We start from the raw sequence: 20,531 nt of genomic DNA on the forward strand, positions 1-20,531 counted from the left end.
TTTAAAACATGGAAAGACTTTCAGAGAGAAGGAGAACGGAGAAAAATCAAGTGAGAATAAACGAAAAACTGGAATGTCACCTGCTCTTGCGCTCCAGGAGGATGGCAATATAGGAGGCAGGCAGTGCCGAGCCAAACCCAGCAGACCAGGAGTTGAACCCGCCCAACAGTTTCCTGAAGTTAATAAATAAACAGTGGCATTTATCATTTTTTAACTGGAAAGTGGACCCGAGCACAGTCAGCACAGACTTTATTTATTAAAGAAGCAATGTTTGGGTAGATATTTTGAAACACGTGCAGCACTTTTGAGCTTGAATAATGTGCACCAGGTGTTGAGGCGAGTAGCACTGAACATGCATTTATAACACTTGTGTTTGTTTTGATCAACTGCAATGCCTGATGTTCCTCTCTGGAGATCAACAAAGGCTTATCTTATCTCATCTTTCCAAGAAAAAACGCAATAGGGCACATTCAAGCAACTCAGCAGTCCCTGAGATAATAATTCATTAACATCCAAACACTGATAATATAGCATCTGACACTCTTTCATCTGGATTTGAAATGAGCCGGGTCATTAACAGTGTGTGTGTGTGTATTGTGTGTGTTAAACGTAACGTTACTAACCTGAGAAGGCAAAAGAAAACAATGTAGAGGCCTCCATTGGCAGTGAGGAAAGAGGTGGACCACAAGATCTCCGGGAGAAGCCTTTTGAGATAGTAATCCTTCTTCCTTCTCCTCAGAACCGCTGCGATCTGCAATAACGTCACGTGGTTGCCAAATCATTTCATGACGGTTGAGAAAACTTAAGGAATGTTGTGCAATTGTATTAAACTCTCCAGCTGGAGCTATAATAATAATAATAATAATAATAATAATAATAATAATAATAATAATAATAATGGTTGGCTGTGCGGTATTAAGGAATGAGTCAAAAACTGGTTGAACTGATCAGATCCTGTTTACGGTTGACTAACGTTAATATCATTAGCCACTCACTCGTGATTGTGTCATGCAGTTTGTATTCATAGGGCAAGGGTAAAGTATCGCATGCAATGTTTTATTACCTCCTACTGACATTTATCACGAGCAATACATTCAAACTTTGTCCCCTAATGAAAACTAGCGACGTGTGTCAGCTAATCTTTACGACGTTACCTCAGAAGTAACGATAGTTAGCCTAACTTGGTGAGCTAGCTAACTTTAGCTTCAGAGTCTCACCTAAAACTGTCACAAGTTCAAATATCGCAGGTCAAACGGCCACATTTACCAGGTAGAGAGGCGCGTATATTTTGAAGGAGACCTCCAGAGCACCCCTGGCTACGTCCACAGCAGACTGCACACACGACGGGTCCCAGGTGTGACCGATCTCGTAGCAGCTGTGCGGTATTTTGCTGAGGGCGGCCATGTCTGTACCACTACTGACCGTGCCGCACAACGACCAACAGTAGACAGCAGGGCAACGCGCTCTCGTGCGCGTTCACTGGGACGGGAGCGCAGGCACGTAAACGAGCTGTGCACGTGCACGGCGCCGTCGGGACTATATTCTACTGATCTACGAATAGGCCACATCCTACAGTCTACATTATGAATCAATGGTTCATTGGACATCAGTGAAGTGAAACCCTTCAGATTTTCTTGATTCTCTATCATCAGATTTATTATATTTATTTATTACATTACTATTATATACATTTACTTAATCACCTAATCTTTAATATATATCATTAAATTATGAATGAATGGAAAAAGGCCATATACCGTTTAGTACCACTAATTCTTAAATACATTCAATTGATAAACATTCACATATAAATTAGATTAATCCTTCAAAATTTTTCCTGAGTTCTCAAAATGTAAGATTACATGCAGGTCCATTCAAAACCAGAATCAGTAGTATGAAGGAGGTGGGTATCTGTGTGCAAAATGTGTAAGAGGTTTGTTCTTTGCTGCAAATCTACAATACCCCACCTGCTCACCGTGGTAGCACTGCAGATTAATACGTAAATCTGTCTAAATCTTCAACTAAATCTGGAATCAGATTAGGCTTAATCTGACACAAGATGTTAACCATCGCTGTGAAAAGAAAAAGAAGTGTAGGTCCTGTTCGAAGGAAGGCAATATAGCCTAAACACTAGCATGATTTTGCCAGTGTTTGGTGGTTGGCAGTGGAGATACGACACACTAAAATGTGTACGTTGTCTCTCTTGTTAGACTGTAACATAATGTAACAGCACAAACATTACAGAGCCACAAACAAACTTGAGAAAATCAGACAGCAGGCACCAAATTAAAGCGCTGGGGGCCTGACAATAAATGAAAGTACAGGTGATTATGTGATTAATTAAGACAAAAGGAAACACAATCAACTCCTGTGCCGAACCTGACCCTGGTGACACACAAGCACATAAGAGAATAATAACAATGCAAGACTACGGGACACTTTTTTCAGACTTGCTGCTTTAAGGACCTAATTATAGAACCACTACCCAATAAACTTGATTTCATATCATGTGCTTGAGTGGCAAGTTGTACTTAAGAGATTTGTGGAGATTATCATAAATAAGAAGCTCAAAGATCACAATCATACAAATGAGGGTAACAAGAGCAGAGTGATCAGAATATGCATATGTCTTTTTGTGTAATATCAAGGTATCCTGCATACTTTGCAGAGGCAGAGCCATAGCTTCACCCACCTTGGTCTCAACAGTTGTACAGCTCACAGCTGGTCAGCAGGTGTCAGCCTCTCCACTTTGATGCAGAGAACGACACAAAGCTTCAGGCTGAAAGAAGGATGTAGCTGCTGTGCTGGGTTGAGAGCATGAGCTGGATCAAATTCAGCCCAAGTAGGATTATCTTCAGAAAAGATTACCACTTATAAAGGGTTTGTAAACTGTACGGATTACAGTGTTCATGGTCAATAAATCGTCTCATTATACTTTAAAGATCAGTTATAAGAGAGCAGCTTTGTCCTCTGACAGCTGCTTTATCCTCCAACAGGACACTTTCTGTCAAAAACTGTAAAGAATCTGGACAGAAATGAAGTTATTCATTTACTTGTTGACTTCAGTGTAAAACCTACAGTTTAAAAAAATGTATGTATGTAGTATCAACATTAATAGCAGCAATGTCACCAAATAGCCTACAGAAGATAAACACCAGCCACAGGGATTTTTCACAACCTGGAAACCAAAGTTGTTCTTATTGAGCTATAATCCATTACTAAATGGAGTATTAACCATGAAGCCACTAAGTGGTGACTAAGGTGTCTTATCAGAAAGTGGTGACAAAATGTTGATTTAAGACTCCATCTGGCCTACCGACCGGTTGCCCTCACATCTCATGTGAAGAAGGTGCTGGAGAGGCTTCGCCCACCTCCCATCGCAGGTGAAATCCTCACTGGACCCTCTGAAATTTGCATACCAGCCTCATGTGGGAGTGGACGACGCCATCATCTACCTGCTGCAACGAGCTCAGTCGCACATGGAACCGGTGGCTCTGTGAGAATCACTTTCTTTGATTGTTGTTGTGTATTCAACACCATCCAACCACTGCTGCTAAGTGAGAAGCTGCGGGTGGTGAGGGTGGACACGTCCACCGTCTCCTGGATCACTGACTACCTCACAGGCAGACCACAGTTTGTCCGACTGGGCCGTGTGCTGTCTGATATTGTGGTCAGAGATACTGGAGCTCCACAGGGAACTGTTCTGTCTCCCTTCCTGTTCACCTTGTACACCACTGACTTCCAGTACAACTCAAGGTCATGCCATCTGCAGAAGTTCTCTGTTGACTCTCCAGTGGTCGGGCGTATAAGGGATGGACGGGAGGATGACTTTGTGGAGTGGGCCGGTAGAAATCACCTGCTTCTGAACATGGCCAAGACCAGAGAGATGGTGGTCGACTTCAGGAGGAAGACGACGGCTCCACAACTGCTGAGAGTTCTGGGAGAGGACGTGGACATGGTGGTGGAGTACAAGTTCCTGGGTGTCTCCATCGACAACAGACTGAACTGGAAGACCAACATCAATGCTGTGTATAAGAAGGGGATGAGTCAACTCTTTGAAACTTCGATCCTTCAATGTGTGCAGCAAGATGTTGGAGATGTTCTACCAGTCTGTTGTGGCCAGTGCACTTTACTTCTCCGTAGTCTGCTGGGGGAGCAGCATTTGAGCCGGAGACACCAACAGACTTAATAAACTGGTTAGGAAGGCCGGCCTTATCATTGGCTGCAAACTGGACACTCTGGAAAAGATGGTGGAGAGGAGGACACTGACGAAACTATTATCCATATTGGATAACCCGGACCACCCTCTCCACCACCACCTGCAGGGACAGCAGAGCCCTTTCTCCAACAGACTCATCCAGCTTCGCTGTCACAAGGACAGATACAGGAGAACATTCCTGCCCACTGCAATAAGACTGTACAATAAATCACCTCCGGCCAAATCAATCACAAGACTATAACCCGTTACACTGTTGTTTGTTTGTTGTTTGGTTAAATCTTTGCACAACTGTTAGTTAGTTAATTTAATATTATTCTATTTGATGGTATATATTGTTCATTTTTTTATATTTAATATTTTTTACTCTGTTATTTTATATTGAGCTTTTTTTTTTTTTACTCTGTTACTTTGATTGCTTACCTGTATCATAATGCTGCTGTAGCGAACAAATGTCCCCTTGCGAGATTAATAAAGTATCTATCTATCTATCTATCTAAACAATTTGATTTTCAGACAGCTGACTAATGTTCATCACCTCTGGAAAGTTGACAGCCAATTAAGACGGCCCACGGTGCCTGAGTCTGCATTTTACCATAAGTGGATCAATTACCTTAATTTCCCAGTAGGCAATTCCAATAACATTTTATAATAATTACCGCGAGAACACTGAGTGTTTATTATCCCTGTACTCTGATACCACAGGAGGCGGTATCGCCGTGGTCGCTCTCTGGCTGAATGGGCCAACTGTTTTCCTTTGCAGAGTTTCATAAGTGCTGCAGCCCCAAAGCACACTGCGAATACGCGCTTGCATGGAAGAGTCAACGGAGGTTTCCACTTGCTCCTCTTGAACCAAAATCCGCTCAACATTCAGCCCTGCTTTGAACGGAGCTATCAGCCGGACATGGCGCGGACTTTGGGGCTGTTTGCGAATTGTTTGTTGTTCCTTCTCTCCTCCGGTGCGGAAGGGAGGCGCAGCAGGGAGAGAGTCTACTATGTGGGGATCATTGAGGACTACTGGGATTACGCACCAAGTGGAAAAAACCTGCTTAACGGACAAGGCGTCGAAAATGATGAGTGAGTTGTGATGCAGTCAAGTTATTTACAGAGAGAGAAAAACACGTAGGTTACAGATTGTGGGTGCACTCAAATGTCATCGCAGATCATTCATATCAAATACACACATGGGGTGTTGAGGTTATCTCAGGCGATTATAATATACTTTGTAAAAGAAAACAGAAACAACCCAAACTAAGATTACTAAAAAGTCCTATGTCATCTTGTCAGGGTGTGACAGTGTCTAGACTTTAGAAGGTAGAGTTGTGTGCTTTGCTGGTAGTCTGGCAGACGCACAGGAAAGATGATACTTGAGTGAACAGTGAGTGACTTCTTTCATGAGGTTGGAGGCTTCCTTTGCTAAGTGTAATAATGACCAAAATAAGTCAGGAAATAAGGATAGCTGCCTCTCATAGATATAAAATTGCATCACACCACCACTACTGTTATTTACATAGATGTAAGGGTTACTGTGCTTTAAGAATAAAGAGAAAGCAGGTGCAATAAGAATGTTCAAGTGTGGACTTTTCTGAATGCTTCCCAATTAATGTATTTTACAGCTGAGTTTTACATTGATAGTCAAGCTTATAAATACCTGACAGGTATCTGAGTTGATCTCTTATGGTTATACAGTTTAATAACTTTGAAGCATAGTACAACTGTCGCTTGTACCCTTGCACAATGCTGGAATCTCCTTGGAACCTTGCCCAACAGTCATTTACAATGTCAAGCGCACACAAGCGCAGAAGAATCATTGGTTGTACTCAAACCAAGCTATTTTAGCATACATTGATCAATATTTCTTATCTTCTCCAGATATCATATTGTCTATTTGTTCCTCCTATTTGACTTATTATTAAATCCATTAGTGGATCATTACTATAGATACTTCATCAATTTGGTGTCTCTCATACGTAGCCCTTCATTAAAAAATCTAATATCAGCCAATTGGAAACCAAGATGTAATGTGTTTTACTTTAATGCAGTTACATTGCATTTCAATAAGAAAAGGTGCATACAGTAGAATGCAACATAGAGATGATTGTCTGAAATCTCATCAAAAGAAGCACGCCTACATAATGATCAAAAATAGGTTTGTGTAGCCCCCACGTTAGCACTAAATTGTTCTGACCAGGTGCTCCTTTATGTGAAGGTTGTCAGTTTGACCCATTTGTGAATCAAGTAAACATCCTCCCTGTTGCTTTGGCTTAGGGCTGGATATACAGAAGCAATACTGTTTGCTACCGCTCCGGTAACACGTTATTAGCCCACAGCAACGTGTAATCACAATAATGACAAGTCTAATTGTTGGAAGGCTGCAACCAGATGCAATTTGTTCTGCTGCATTACATCTACATTTAAGGGATTCATCACCTACATTACAGTACATTTCATAATGACATTGAATCTGCCTTCGGAAATCATGTTAAATAATCTCAGCATAAATCAGAGTCTTTTGTGAGATCGTACAGAGTGCGCTTAAATGGCATCACACCTTTTGCCACATTGGCACTTTGCTCCTTTTTAATAGTTATTCTACTTTTTGCACTAATTACATACAGTTGTGCACCTGGCTGCAGTCACACAGTCGGTATCTTGGCAATAATTAGGCAGCTGCGCTGTTGTCATGGTGGTGTCATGTCAGATCATGCCTTGATCTGAAGAAATGGCCAACAAATCAGGATTAGTGACTGTCTCTTTCTCCTCTGCCTCCTACACACTCGCTTCCTTCTGTTTAACCTCTTCTCTGTCTCCACTTCTATCTCAGGTATGCATCCGTGTTCCTGAAAAGAGGACCCCACCGTATTGGCAGTGTTTATAAGAAGGCCATGTTCAGACAGTATACAGATGCCACGTACAGCCGCCTGGCCCCCCGACCGGCCTCGTTGGGCTTCCTGGGGCCGATACTGCGAGCTGAGGTTGATGAAGTTATTGTGGTCCACCTGAAGAACTTTGCGACCAGGAGCTACTCTATGCATCCTCATGGAGTTTTCTATGAGAAGAATACAGAGGGTATAGTGCTACATAACACCAACCCTGCATGTAGAGATACACTGTATTCACACACAGTAAGCCGTGCAGAATCAATTGTGACATAACTCAGACGGAAAGGAACACCTGTTCATGCAAACTGATTCCTAGTAGTTGCTGTAAAAATAATAAGACGACTTCTAATATTTAATATTATTCTAAAGGATTTCCTTCTAAAATGAATAGCAGTTTATCAGTTTTAACGGTTTACAACTATATATGTTATAATGACAGCAATGGAGATGCAGATATCTGAAGAATTACGTCTGACTAGTGCTGATTCACTAAACAAGCAAAACTGTTCAGATTTCTTTCACTAAGTTTTGTGTAATGCTAGTCAGACTGTCTCTGACAAAAAGATACTGACAGACTGATCAGATAAAAGGACTAAATGAGTCCAATATGACCTGTGTGAGAGTACAAAAAGTGACACAGCAAAGTTTCATTAACTGGGTGACTAATATGGTATTTTATGGTAAGTAGTGTTCTGAACTTTACTGCTCTTGGTTATGCAACAGGCCCCCATCCCCCGCTCATCAGGGGAGATGCATTGTGCTTGAGACAGACGGGAACCGAAACTAACATTTTCTTTTCCCTCTTAACACAGATGAATGTACCGCTTTATTAAGCAATTTACATCAATCTGTCAATGAGTCATAAAGAATATTTCTGTTAAGTGACAACCATATATAAATAAATGGAAAATACGGACAGGAAGGGAACGAGATGAGGGGATAGAGGAAGAGGAGAAAAGGGGTGGTGTCAACGCATCGAGACATAAAACTGGTAAAAAATCTGCTAATTCTGTGTTAAACCATGTCATGTGACGGGTGCAGATTGGTACAGAGGTCAGTGTACCCGTGACATCAATCACCAAGACTGAGGTCATACACATGTTTATATATGACTTATACACGTAGAGGCTGACAGTTTAACAGAGATAAGAACCATAGAGGAAATGAAAATGACCTGGACTTGGGAAACCTCCATTGAAGAATGTGCTTAACCAACCTATTTGCAGTTGAATAATTGAATTCATGCATATTATGTTTTACATCATTCATGAACTCAGTTTTGCATTTTAAACAGATAAGTCAAAGAAATGTGCTTGTTAAGACCATAGCATTGCTTTCTACTGACATAAAGGGGAAACGTACAGGCTAAACTGCTCTCCAAACTTCAGAGGAAACCGAATAGTCTCAGCATAAACATCTTGTGTTTGTCTATCAGGGGCGCTCTATCCAGATGGGACATCAAACAAGCTGAAGGAGGACGACTCTGTTCCTCCCGGGGGCAGCTACACTTACCGCTGGGAGGTCAAACCAGAATTTGCCCCCACAGATGACGATGCCAACTGCCTGACATGGGTCTACCACTCTCACTTGGATGCGCCCAAAGAAATCGCCTCAGGACTTATCGGGGCTCTGCTCACCTGCAAGAAAGGTATGAAGATATGTGACCACGTGCTATTTAATCTAACTGAATTTACATCAGAAGAAATGTTTCTCATGATGTGTCCGTATATTGTCTGTTTGATTTGTATACCAAATGTAATTTATTTTTATGTTCCTTGATCATTCAGTAGCTACAGTCACCAGAGGCCTCTTCACACCCGTGCTTAAAAAGTGAATTACACCACCGCTACGTAGCCTTTAATGATTACAATGAAAAAATGCCAACAAAGAAAGGTTCATAAGAATACAAATATGGTGGGAAACCACAGGGGGGATTTCCCCACACCACATCCAATGAATGAATGAGATAGTGTTGAAAAATGTTGTTTTATCTGTGCTTGACTGCATAAATATTTAACATTTTCATCCTGCTTCCCTCTCTATGTCTCATCTTTCTCTATGAGCGCAGGAATCTTGAAGGAGACTCAAAATCCAGTCCGGGGTCAGGCAAAGCTAGAGTCTGTTGTAGAGTCGGCCCGAAATGACGTTGACCAGGACGTCTTCCTGATGTTCAACGTGGTGGACGAAAACCTGAGTTGGTACCTGGAGGACAACATTCAGAACTGCTCTGATCCAGCCGGAGTCGACCGGGAAGACCCAGACTTTGAGGAGTCAAACCTGATGCACGGTGAGAGGGATCTTTCTCAGATTTAATTCATACTAAAACGACTGCACACACATAAAGTCGGTTGACAACAGAGATATTCTTTTCGTGAAGTTTTTTACAAAATCTAAAAATGGTTGTCTCAGTTTTCTTCCTTTCCCACCCACCCTGCATGCCCTACATTCTTTAATTGGCTATGTTATGTGACTTACTCATCACTTCAAATTCCTTTTACAAAGTGCATAAAAGAAGGTTCAAAGGTTAAGTTTGTTCTCTTTGTCCTTCTCTCTGAGCTCTTGACTGTGTTTTTCTCTGTGTTTTTCACAGCTATTAATGGCTACATGTTTGGTAACCTGCCCGGAATCAAGCTATGCCAGCACCGTGCAGTGGCCTGGCATTTGTTTGGCATGGGTAACGAGGTGGACATTCATTCTGCCTTTTTCCATGGGAATACACTGCTGGACCGTGGCCACCGCACTGACGTCCTCAGCCTGTTCCCAGCCACGTTTGCGACAGCTGCGATGCTCCCGAAAGCAACAGGAAAGTGGTTGCTGACCTGCCAGGTTAATGACCACTTGCTGGGTAGGGCACCTGACCTTTAACCTCTGTGTGACCTTTCCTGCTCACGTTGTGCAGAGTTGATGACGTGGGGAATGCGTTTCTTTTGTGAGGTACACCTCTATTGTTTTTTCAAAGGGATGTTACGAGTCTCCTCTCAGCTGAGCTTGTATTTCTACTCTCAACACGTCAGGACTTGTACTTTAAGGCTGTCTAAAGTCCATTGAACTAAGAAGTGAGTGAGCCATACTTGGTCAACATTATGGCTACATTATGAATAATGCTTACACTTGTGAAATTCCTTTCCTTTGTATCGTACCAGGCTTACCATAATAGCCTATTTGTATTTCTGGGACTTTAAAGAAACATCCACAAATATATAAATCACACCTTTGGTCGTTTAACGGGTTCTCTGTCCTGTCAGTGTCTGGTGTGCTCAAGGAAAAAGATAAGGAAGTAATCTGATAACTGAACCCTGGAATATTTATTTTGTATAGACTATTCAATCTGACCCTTTAGACTTGTCAGGTTTCAGACAAGAAGATTTCATGAGGCTCTGAAGGCCCAGTTTCACCACAGGCTTTAACTCTGTGCATGTATGGTCCATGTAACGTTTGTGTGTGTGTGTGTGTGTCTCTTTTTATCTATTCCAGCTGGGATGCAGGCGTTTTATGAAGTGAAGGCATGTGGCAATAAAGCCGGCTCTACAGTGATGGGCGGCGTTGTGAGGAACTACTACCTGGCAGCAAAGAAAGTCCAGTGGAGCTACGGTCCCTCAGGAAGGGATCTGATTAATAATGTATCCCTCACTGAGGCTGACAGGTGGGCAGGCAGCTTATCAAATTAGGAGTGTCACACTGCTGCATCCAACCTAATCAATGGTAACAGCTATGTAATGCAAAACTCTACTGAGGTTTGTACCAAACACACAGTGCACACATGGTTTCATGCCAGCCTTCTCCCAACTATTTACCTCATCAGGGATTATGTCCATTTGGCTCATTTTAGCTCATACATTTAGCCCAAGACATCATTTGTACTGCATATAGTTGTTACCAAACTCTCCTGTTGTTATGTTTCAATAGTGCCTACTTTTTTTGTAAGGATGCGGGCTAGTTACAATATATGACACAACTGGACCAAATCTCTGTAATAGAATGTCAAGATATCGATTCAATGTCTCTAAGCACCTAACACAGCCAGGCTAATATGTATCAGCCAATTTCTGCATCAAGAAAGTACAACCTCAGTAGTTTTGGAAAAGGAAGCTCGGGTGTTTACTGACTAGATAGTAACTATTTCATTAAGGGGAGAACCTCTAAAGAAAGTTGCCTGTCTGTGTGTATGGCCACTGCTCAGGCTTGATTATACGTGAACTGGTCGTTCCTGTGGTGAGGCAGTTGTGTGTATATCAGCCATTCTCTGTTCCCTTCACTTACAGTACATTGTGCTTTGTATCCTTCCTCTCACACACCCCAACCCTTTCTCTAGTGCATCTGAAGTGTTTTTCGGTAGAGATGATGGGAGGATCGGCGGTGGCTACATGAAAGTGATATACGTAGAGTACACAGACAATACCTTCACCGTCGCAAAGCCACCAACCCCTTTTACTCAACACTTAGGAATCTTAGGTAAGGCCTCCCTTTTTCGCCAAATTCCAGTTTTGGCAAAGCATTTCATTCCCCCTTTGTTGTATCTTTCTGGTACACTGGTGTCTTGTCTTACTCCTAAGTTCTCTTGTCTGGTTATAATGTTTTTGTATTTGTCCAGGTCCAGTCCTGAGGGCAGAGGAAGGAGACACTGTCAGAGTGACATTCCTGAATAAAGCCGATAGAAACTATAGCATACAGCCTCATGGCCTGCACTATGATAAACACTTCCAGGGAATCAGCTATGAGGACGGTGAGGAAGCAACCAGTTGCATTGCCATCATTGAAATTGTTTGATTAACTTAGGTGGTAATAAGGGGAGAGGATTCATTAAACTGTGTTCTATAAACAGGAGCTATTGCCGATTGTTAACATTTAAGGATGACAGAGACATTTGTTTGCATGCTTGCTTCAAGACTGAAATAAATATCCACGTCTGTCTGTGCTTCTGATGTTTGCTAGACGAGGGGATTCATTTGATTTGAACAAAGACCAAAAGCTCAAATGATAATTGGCCTTCCTTTTCTGTATGAATTCATGCTGAAAGGTTTATTACGAAGGGATGAGAATATCTGCAGTGCACACTTTCAAATAATGTAACTTAGTTAATCACATCAACCAAACAATAAAAGTCATGTATGGACTGCATTTCAATAGAATGAGTTTGTATTTCTGAATAAAACTGTAATAAAAATTCGAATTTTCAGTTTCCGGGCTCAATTCATAGGCATAGAGTTTTACAGCAAAAAGCCTATTTCAAACAGTTACTTCTTTGTGTGCAATACTGTAGGTGTTGACAAGCCAGGCTCCCACGTTGGTCCAGGGGAGAACTTCACCTACACCTGGGAGGTGCTAGAAGGTCCGTCTTCATCTGATTCTCCCTGTATCCCCTACCTGTACTACTCTGCAACTGATCCCGCCTCGGACACCAACTCTGGATTAGTAGGACCTCTGCTCGTGTGCAAGAAGGGAACGCTGGGGGAGAACGGAGCCCAGGTGCTGCTTTACTATCCATTTACACACATCTTCTCTCACAGAGAAATGCAGGAAACAATCTATTTAGCACTATTGTCAGGAAATTGGGCCATCACAGATCAGATAAGATAAAAACAAAGTACACTGTGCTGAAGATGATGTAGTTGATTGTAACAACGAAACAGTTCACTTCTTTGAAAGGCGGGCATTGACATTTTAATTTAAAACAATGTAATGTATTTTTTGTGTTCATGCTGTTAACGGAAACTGCAGTGCAATGTACGTCCTTCCTGTTACTGTGTGCCTTGTTTTACAGAAGGGTATAAATAAGGAGTTCTTCCTTCTGTTTTCTGTCATGGATGAAAACATGAGCTGGTATTTGGAGGAGAATATTAAGATGTTTGGCAGCAGCATGACAAATCCTAAAGACGAAGACTTTGAGGAGAGCAATTTGATGCATGGTAATCAATGTGTTTGGCAAAGAGTGTGTTTTACCGAACTGCGAATATTTCATTTAAATATTATTTGATTGATACCGATTATAAGTCCATACCATTAATTTCTTAAGTATTTTCTTACTTCGCTCTGTATTTTTCTGTTTTAATCTTCCCTTTGATATCAGCTGTAAACGGACGCATGTATGGGAACCTTCATGGGTTGGAGATGTGTGCCGGGGACAAAGTTATGTGGTACACCTTTGGGCTAGGTACAGAGGTGGACATCCATGGTGTTTATTTCGAGGGGAACACCTTCAAGAAGCAGAGCACAACACGTGACACTATCAGCGTGTTCCCTCACACCACCGCTACCGCCTTCATGCAGCCGAGCACTCCTGGTTAGTCATATTGCACACACGCGCACACACACACACTCTACACTGTGCTGCCGCTCCAAAACCACATCCCTTTCCTCACACACATTCATCCATAATTCAGCTTTTGTTTGACAGACAGATTTGTTTTTTTAGAAACATGCTTAGATAACCTTGTGTGAAGTGTAAAAAAAAAAATGCAAATACAGTTTAATTTAAGAGATGGTGGGATATAGAGGATTCTGTTGTTCTGTCACAACTTCAAATACAAACATAAATTGTACATGTGCTATCAAGATGGTTAACTCTACAAAAAAGAAAGTTGAGTATGGATTCCCCAAAGTCCAAATAACAACAAAGATAAAGTGGTAAGCCACATTGAAGACGTAAAAAAAGAAGTGGAAGGGGAAATTGCTCAGATAGCTCAAAGCACTCTAAATGCGTAGAATGCAGAAATGGTGTGATAATATGTAGTCTACATGTTGAAGTTTACTCCACATCCAGACATGTGCATCAAATTACAAAGCAAGAAATGGAAAGTACAACCCGCCCAAATAAACCAGTAGCCACAGAGCAAATACTTTTTTTTGTGTTTCAGCTGCAAATGTGTACACCTAAGGTAAAGCCATAAACATATTCACTCATGTGTCCAAACGATTAACCTCTTTTCATTCCCTTGTCAGGCCTGTATGAGGTGAGCTGCAGAGTAACAGACCACTACTCAGCTGGCATGAGGCAGCAGTACAGAGTGAACCTCTGCCCGCAACACAAACCGAAGCTCCCGCCCTCAGGAGGACCGACCAAGATTGTGCAGTATTTCATTAGTGCTGAAGAAATAGAGTGGGACTTCTCACCTGAAAGAGACTGGGAGCTGGAGAAACACCACGCCACACTAGAGAACAGGTGTGTGAGTAAGATAATTGTAGGATGATGTATTTCTGTGTTGGAGCCGGAGCCTGTGATTAGTGGCGTAACTTATTACTGTTTGTTAATGGAAGCAAATTGGTACATGTCTCCCAGTCCAGGCAATATATTTGTGGCGAATGGGAAAAACAGAATTGGCTCGCGCTATAAGAAGGTGGTATATAGAGAATACTCTGATGACACCTTCAGAGTTCAGAAGGAACGACAGGCCAACCAACAACACTTGGGAATCATGGGTAAGCTTAGTGCTCTTTCTGATGTTTTTTCTTTACCAAGAAAGGATTGAAGATTATTTATTTTGTTGTCGTTATGCTTAATATAATCATGTAGTCTTCCTTTATTACTATTTGATTTCATTTGTCTCTTCACTTATTGTATGTGTACCTCGGCATCATTGAAAACGAGCATTCTCCCTCTCAATTGGTTTTCTGAAGTTTAAAATAAAATAAATAAAATATCGACACAGGTTTTTTTTTTCCTCCTCTGCAGGTCCTATAATCAAAGCAGAGGTAGGAGAGCAGCTCGTGATCACATTCAAGAACAAAGCCAGCCGTCCGTACTCGATTAGCGCACATGGAGTGAAGGCCAGCGGCGCTCACATTCCTGTCAAACCTGGTAAGAATCATATTTTGAAAAAAATATTTAAAATGTCTGCTGTTGCTTTCTAACAAAAAGTGAATGTTCTCTTGCCTCCAGGCCACATAATCGAGCTGACGTGGGATGTTCCTGAAAGCTCTGCTCCAGGGGTCTCAGATCCTAATTGCATCTCTTATGCCTACTACTCTAATGTTGACTATATTAAGGTAAATATTCCCTGTATCCAGTCACATAGAAGCACATACATCACAGTGTTGCTGTAAAAATAATGAATTTAATGGACATGTTCAGGTATGAGTTGAAGTGTGGACGATTATGACGGAGCGGGTTCATATGTTTATGTTCAGGATCTGTACAGTGGTCTTCTGGGGCCTCTGGTGATATGCAGGCCTGGGACTCTGCAGCGTGGGGAGGGGCCCGACAGACAGAGGGTTGACGTGGAGAAGGAGTTTGCTCTGCTCTTTATGGTGCATGATGAAAACCAGTCCTGGTACTTGGACGACAACATCAGAACGTACCTTGTCAACCCGGATACCTTCATTCCAGACGAAGACTTCAGGGAGAGTAACATGATGCACGGTGAGAGATAAGAAGAGCGGAGGCGGGAGGTTCATCCCAGCAGGAAAAAGATGAGGATGGAATTGAACATAAAAAAAGGAAAATGGAAACGTTTGGAGAATACAGTGTAAAACTGACAGTCTTTATCTTTATTGTCCACTTGGGGAAATATGGAACTCACACAGACTCAATCATAAGATATGTAATATATAATACGATACATAAAACATATAATTAAAAAATAAATGCTTTAACGCAAGCTCACAAAAATACAATGGACGTAAGCTAAATTAAATCCAATATTAAAATTAGCCTTTGATACATTGTCATCAGAGGAAGTCCCGCTTGTGTCTGCATGTCTCTGTCTGATTCTATATGTGATGGGTGTGTGGTAATCTCTCTGTGTGAATGTGTCTACTGAAGGGATCAATGGTAAACTTTATGGTAACCTCCATGGACTGGTGATGATCGGGGGCCAGAAAGTTGACTGGTATCTACTGGGCATGGGCAACGAAGTGGACATGCACACCGTTCACTTCCACGCAGAGACTTTTACTTACAAGGTAACCCTGAAGGCAAAATATATATATATATATATATATATATATATATATATATATATCCACACAGTGTAGAACGGGTCTGTTATCGGGTGTTCTCAATGTTTATAACCATCTGAAACGTGCGGTGAGGTGCTACATCTACATTGTGTGTTGAAATGTGCTTTCAGTGGAAGTTTGTCTTGAATGCTTTGCATATTCGGAAAAAGCAGAACGCGCTGAGATCATTTAAATATAATTTAAGTTGTATGATTTTATTTTGTTTTATTTGTTTTCAGTCCAGTCAACGGTTTACATTTGGGAGCAGTTTGTTTGAGCGTATCCCAAACCAATCAGTAACTGTTTATGAATTCTTTATCGGCTGAAGGAGTCAATAGTATTTCCATTCAGTGTTGTTTTCCCCATCTATCCAAAGATGCACCTTTTGGTTCCCTCTATAGATAAGCCTTTGCTAAATATCTTGTAAACAAGCTCAGTAATAGCGTTTAGTGTCAATTCAAACCAGATTTCCTTTTTGGTTTTGCGGGTATGATTTAAAAATGTGTTTCATATTTATTCTCATTATTATCTCTGCAAGATCTTCCTCGTTGCCAGTGTTTTGGTACATTTTGTGGAAACAAAAGAAGGGGGGGGTTTGGTGAGGTCTTGGTTGGTTTGCATTTTGTGCTGCCTTGTCATTTGCAGGTGCCTTCATCATTTTAAGTGTTGATTGTAGAAATAAATGTTATTCTTGAGCATGAAAATCTCTACATGCCCACGCAGAAAGTTTCTCTGCTCAGTTTGAGCATGTTTATTTTTCTCTGTTCCCGTCTGTTGTGTTGTATGTGTGCTGTGTGTGTGTTAGACGGACCATGTGCACCGTGCAGACGTCTTTGATCTCTTCCCCGGGATTTTCCAGACTGTGGAGATGGTTGCTGGGAACCCGGGGACTTGGTTGCTCCACTGTCACGTCACTGATCACATCCATGCTGGCATGGAGACCACTTTCACCATCATAGGTGTGTATGCATGTGTCGTGATATGTGCGTCAGTCTCACTCCCATGTGCTTGTGTGTTAACGTAACGTCAGTATGTGCAATAATCTGAACATCCATTGATGAGGGGTTGTCTGTTAACTCCCTTTTTCTATCTTTTTCGATTGCAGAAAACAAATTCTCAAATGGTAAGATCTGTTTTTTTTGTTTTACCAACACTTCACAGCGTACGGTGTGTAAAGTACCACAGCATATCAGTACTGTGTTGACAGTTAAAATACGTCTGTCACTCTTTAGCAACCTTAACATTACATTACATTAATATCATGTTTGATTGCATGCAGTTATTGATTGTTTTCATGTATTTCTCCAGGCATTGCTTTGCATTCTTTTATGTATAACATAACTATTGGTTAGATGACTTTGAAACTTGCTTAAGTTGAGTAGTCCACCGCGCTTGCATTAGTTATGGTCATGTAATGCGGTTTACGCACAGATTGGCTTCAAAAGTCTTTACTGCATTAACCTTACACAAATAACGTACTTATGTCTCCTGTAATACTGACAAAAGTGATTGATGAATTACTAGTAAAGCTGTATAAGGTGTAATAGATTATTAGTATATAACCATAGCATGTTTCAAGAGTGTGCTCATAGATTTTCACGTCACATAGAAATGAACAGAAATCAATCGATCCCTGGAACTGTAGACAAAATACAGTACATCTAAACTTCTAATACACAGCAGAATGGTATGTACAATCGTTAGTTGTGATAACGTAAAAAATGCATAAACATGGTCCTTTAGGACTATTGATAGTTCATTTGGTCTGTTCACGGCCGTAGCATACCATTCATTTCTCTAGTCTAGTTCAACAGAGGTCAAAGTAGGACAGCAGTTATTGGAGTTTCTTTGTTTCTGCTGTGACGTAATGGATGTGGAATGTTTTGTTAAACGTTATCTATGTTTTCTTAGTAAGTATCGGGTATTGGGACATGAATTATCTGTGTTAGACATTCCTTTAGAGCTGTTTTCTGTGCACTGTTGTAAGATGTATAGTGCAGCAGATACATTCTTGTCGATATTAACTTGAAAAGGATGAAATTAATTCTAGTAGTGCTTCAAGGCCAGTATGGGATCAGAGATTTTGGGGTAATCGTGTAACACTGTATGCATCACTAAATAAGGAATTCAAAGATACAGAGGTTAGGTTGTGCATTTTCATGTGATAAGATGTCATGGCTTTAAAGTGTTTATTGTTTACTTATCCCTTCCTGTCTCTGACTTCCTCCTCCGCTCTCTGCGTCTTTCCTGTTGCAGCGGCAGGAACTGAAGGCTCCAAAGAGACGTTGCTGCTCTCGCTGGCACTTGGTCTCGTGGCTGTAGCGGGTGGCCTGCACTGATGAAGGGACTCTGACCACTGTGGACATTAATGCACTGACAACAAATCCTGGGACAAAATCACTGCCTGTGTTATTAATGGAGCTCATGTATGTAAATATCAAGCAATGATCAGACCAGTCAAAATATATCAACGGCTGTCCAATCATGTATAAAGTTGGAAATGATTATATTTCTTCTGACTAAAAAAGGCATTTTATATTTATGTGTTGTTTCTATGTTGCCGTTTTTCTGCCATGTTGCACTGTGTTTGGTGTTGTTAGTTTTTGCAAAGCATTACTGTACCAACAACTTTATTCCAGTTATGAATGTGCAATAAAGACATTTATTCAACCGTATTGTGATATTTGTATCATTGTTCTTTCATTTGCTAGCACCACCTATAACCACAAGGTGGCGTTAATTCCATTTTAAACAGCAAGTTAACAAGAGAACAGATCAAAGATTGTGTGGCAACTCTTTTGTAGCTTCAATGACGACCTTTTATTTCAAGTTTCCCCATGGATACTAACACAATACAGAATTTAAAACTTGAGTAGTTTACAGTTTATTGTGGTAGTTCAATTACACCTCAGACAACTCAATCCTGTCTTTAAAATCTGTGGCATCCTGTAAAATGTTGAGTATTTCATCAGATCAATGCATCCTTTTGATAAAGTGCAGGAAACACCGCACTAGTTGCATTTACTGTGTGTGTTCTGTAATGAGTTTGTGACAATGACAAACAGTGAGCTCATTGATCAGTTAATGGCTGATACTCAGACAGTCTGATTGGTTAACCTAGGTATGATTGATCAAACGCCCCATCAACCTGAATGGGTTTACAGGCTACCAGATTAAAAGAGAATTTGAATTCCAAACATTTAATCGGAGGTATTGATCAACATAACAGCACAAATTACCATATCAATGTTTATTCAGACAGAGTCACTGTTGGTCACTCAGTGACTGCTTTGCATATTGATTACAGTTTCAGTAGTGCGCTGCAAGTGGACAACCTGGATAACAGGGTTTGACTGATGATATCAACCCTACTTTCAAACATGTGAACTTACTTCTAGACCTACAGAGAGTTACCATTATTTTTTTTATAAGTCTAAGACGAGCAAATGTGGACTACGGACTAATGTCTACGAAGGGGCACAATCGAACAATGAAAATAAACTATAAAAACTGAACTTCATTATCAAAAAAGAGTTCCTGTTGACAGTCAGAAGGCAAATTATCGGTCATGCAAATTGTCATCATGTCGATGAGGAATAAAGGAGTAATCTTTGCAAGATGTTGAGAAATGACTGCAGCACGTTAAATAATGAAGCAGCACATTAGAGCCCACAAATGACCGAATTCAGTCATTCGCGGACGATGTGTTAAATCGCGCGCGTGTGTGTGTGTGTGTGTGTGTGTGTGTGTGTGTGTGTGTGTCAGGATTTGCAGTCTCAGCAGTTAATTTCTTGGTAAACACCGCACACGTAAACACTTTATGCAACTGAAACAAACAAGGGAGTCCCCGCTCCAGTCTTCCTCTCTATCAATAGCCGTTATTGATCTAGCCAACTATTGATATGCTCCACGCACCTTTATCTACAAGTCCATTCTGTTTTTCAACCAGACTTTGTTTGGCTTGATTAATTTTTTTTCACCCAGAGCGCTTTCCCGTTGCACAATGACTTTGATAAAATCAAACTAGTATATGTCATTCGTATTAATACAGACCTTTTTTTGCTGTACCTTTAAGAACATTTGAAAAATAGTGTCTATTGACTCCCATTCAAGACCCTATTATTATAGATATAGCAACGCTTTTATACAACATTGTCGAGCGCTGGTTGGCCGAGGTGCGGACATCAGGCAGCCAATGGTCAGTAGGAGGCGCCATGTGAAGACGCCTGGGTGTATAAATGTGGCTTTTCACAAATAACTGGTCATTTAAAGCCAACCGGAGTTCATCAGGCTGTTTGGAGCTTGATGGTGCTGGTAACAGCCTGGAGAGGTAAGGACGTTTGTAATTTACCTGCACGTTGTATACCTGTACTTTTTTTTTAATGTAATTCAATTGTAGAAACGTGTTATTTAATTAAATGAGACAATGGATATTCAGCAAGAGGCTATCCCTGATTATATTATGTTCTCTACCGTATTTATTTCCCAAGTGATCTACT

General features: G+C 41.0%; 2 protein-coding genes across 2 annotated transcripts in view; one reads left to right on the forward strand and one right to left on the reverse strand.

Annotated features, from left to right (window-relative positions):
* The window catches only part of tmem135 (transmembrane protein 135), a gene marked incomplete at its 5' end in the record, with an annotated part of 6,766 nt that extends 5,362 nt beyond the window's left edge, over positions 1–1,404 (reverse strand). The window contains 3 exons of the mRNA XM_079171769.1: positions 81–173; positions 624–751; positions 1,267–1,404. Coding sequence (XP_079027895.1) covers positions 81–173; positions 624–751; positions 1,267–1,404 — 359 coding nt within the window. The remainder of the gene's footprint in view (positions 1–80; positions 174–623; positions 752–1,266) is intronic.
* Positions 1,405–5,007: 3,603 nt separating this feature from the next.
* On the forward strand, positions 5,008–18,702 carry hephl1b (hephaestin-like 1b). Its single transcript, XM_079172006.1, has 20 exons — positions 5,008–5,293; positions 7,041–7,285; positions 8,534–8,746; positions 9,167–9,385; positions 9,689–9,943; positions 10,573–10,741; positions 11,411–11,550; positions 11,690–11,821; positions 12,359–12,564; positions 12,860–13,004; positions 13,166–13,378; positions 14,038–14,257; positions 14,375–14,514; positions 14,768–14,893; positions 14,975–15,081; positions 15,223–15,454; positions 15,857–15,996; positions 16,838–16,991; positions 17,138–17,155; positions 18,289–18,702. Exons 1-20 carry the CDS (start codon positions 5,121–5,123, stop codon positions 18,369–18,371), a joined length of 3,330 nt encoding a protein of 1,109 aa, XP_079028132.1. The 5' UTR covers positions 5,008–5,120; the 3' UTR covers positions 18,372–18,702.
* The last annotated feature ends 1,829 nt before the right edge of the window (positions 18,703–20,531 follow it).

This window comes from Pholis gunnellus (genome assembly GCF_910591455.1).
Source record: "Pholis gunnellus genome assembly, chromosome: 13".
Lineage (NCBI taxonomy): Eukaryota > Metazoa > Chordata > Actinopteri > Perciformes > Pholidae > Pholis > Pholis gunnellus.

What these genes read in the sequence shown, in the direction of transcription:
- hephl1b (XM_079172006.1), top strand. Translation starts at nt 5,121, where the DNA reads ATGGCGCGGACTTTGGGGCTGTTTGCGAATTGTTTGTTGTTCCTTCTC. An exon ending in CTATGAGAAGAATACAGAGG is followed by an intron (nt 7,286 to 8,533) that starts GTATAGTGCTAC and finishes TTTGTCTATCAG; the next exon opens with GGGCGCTCTATCCAGATGGG. An exon ending in GGAGTCAAACCTGATGCACG is followed by an intron (nt 9,386 to 9,688) that starts GTGAGAGGGATC and finishes TGTTTTTCACAG; the next exon opens with CTATTAATGGCTACATGTTT.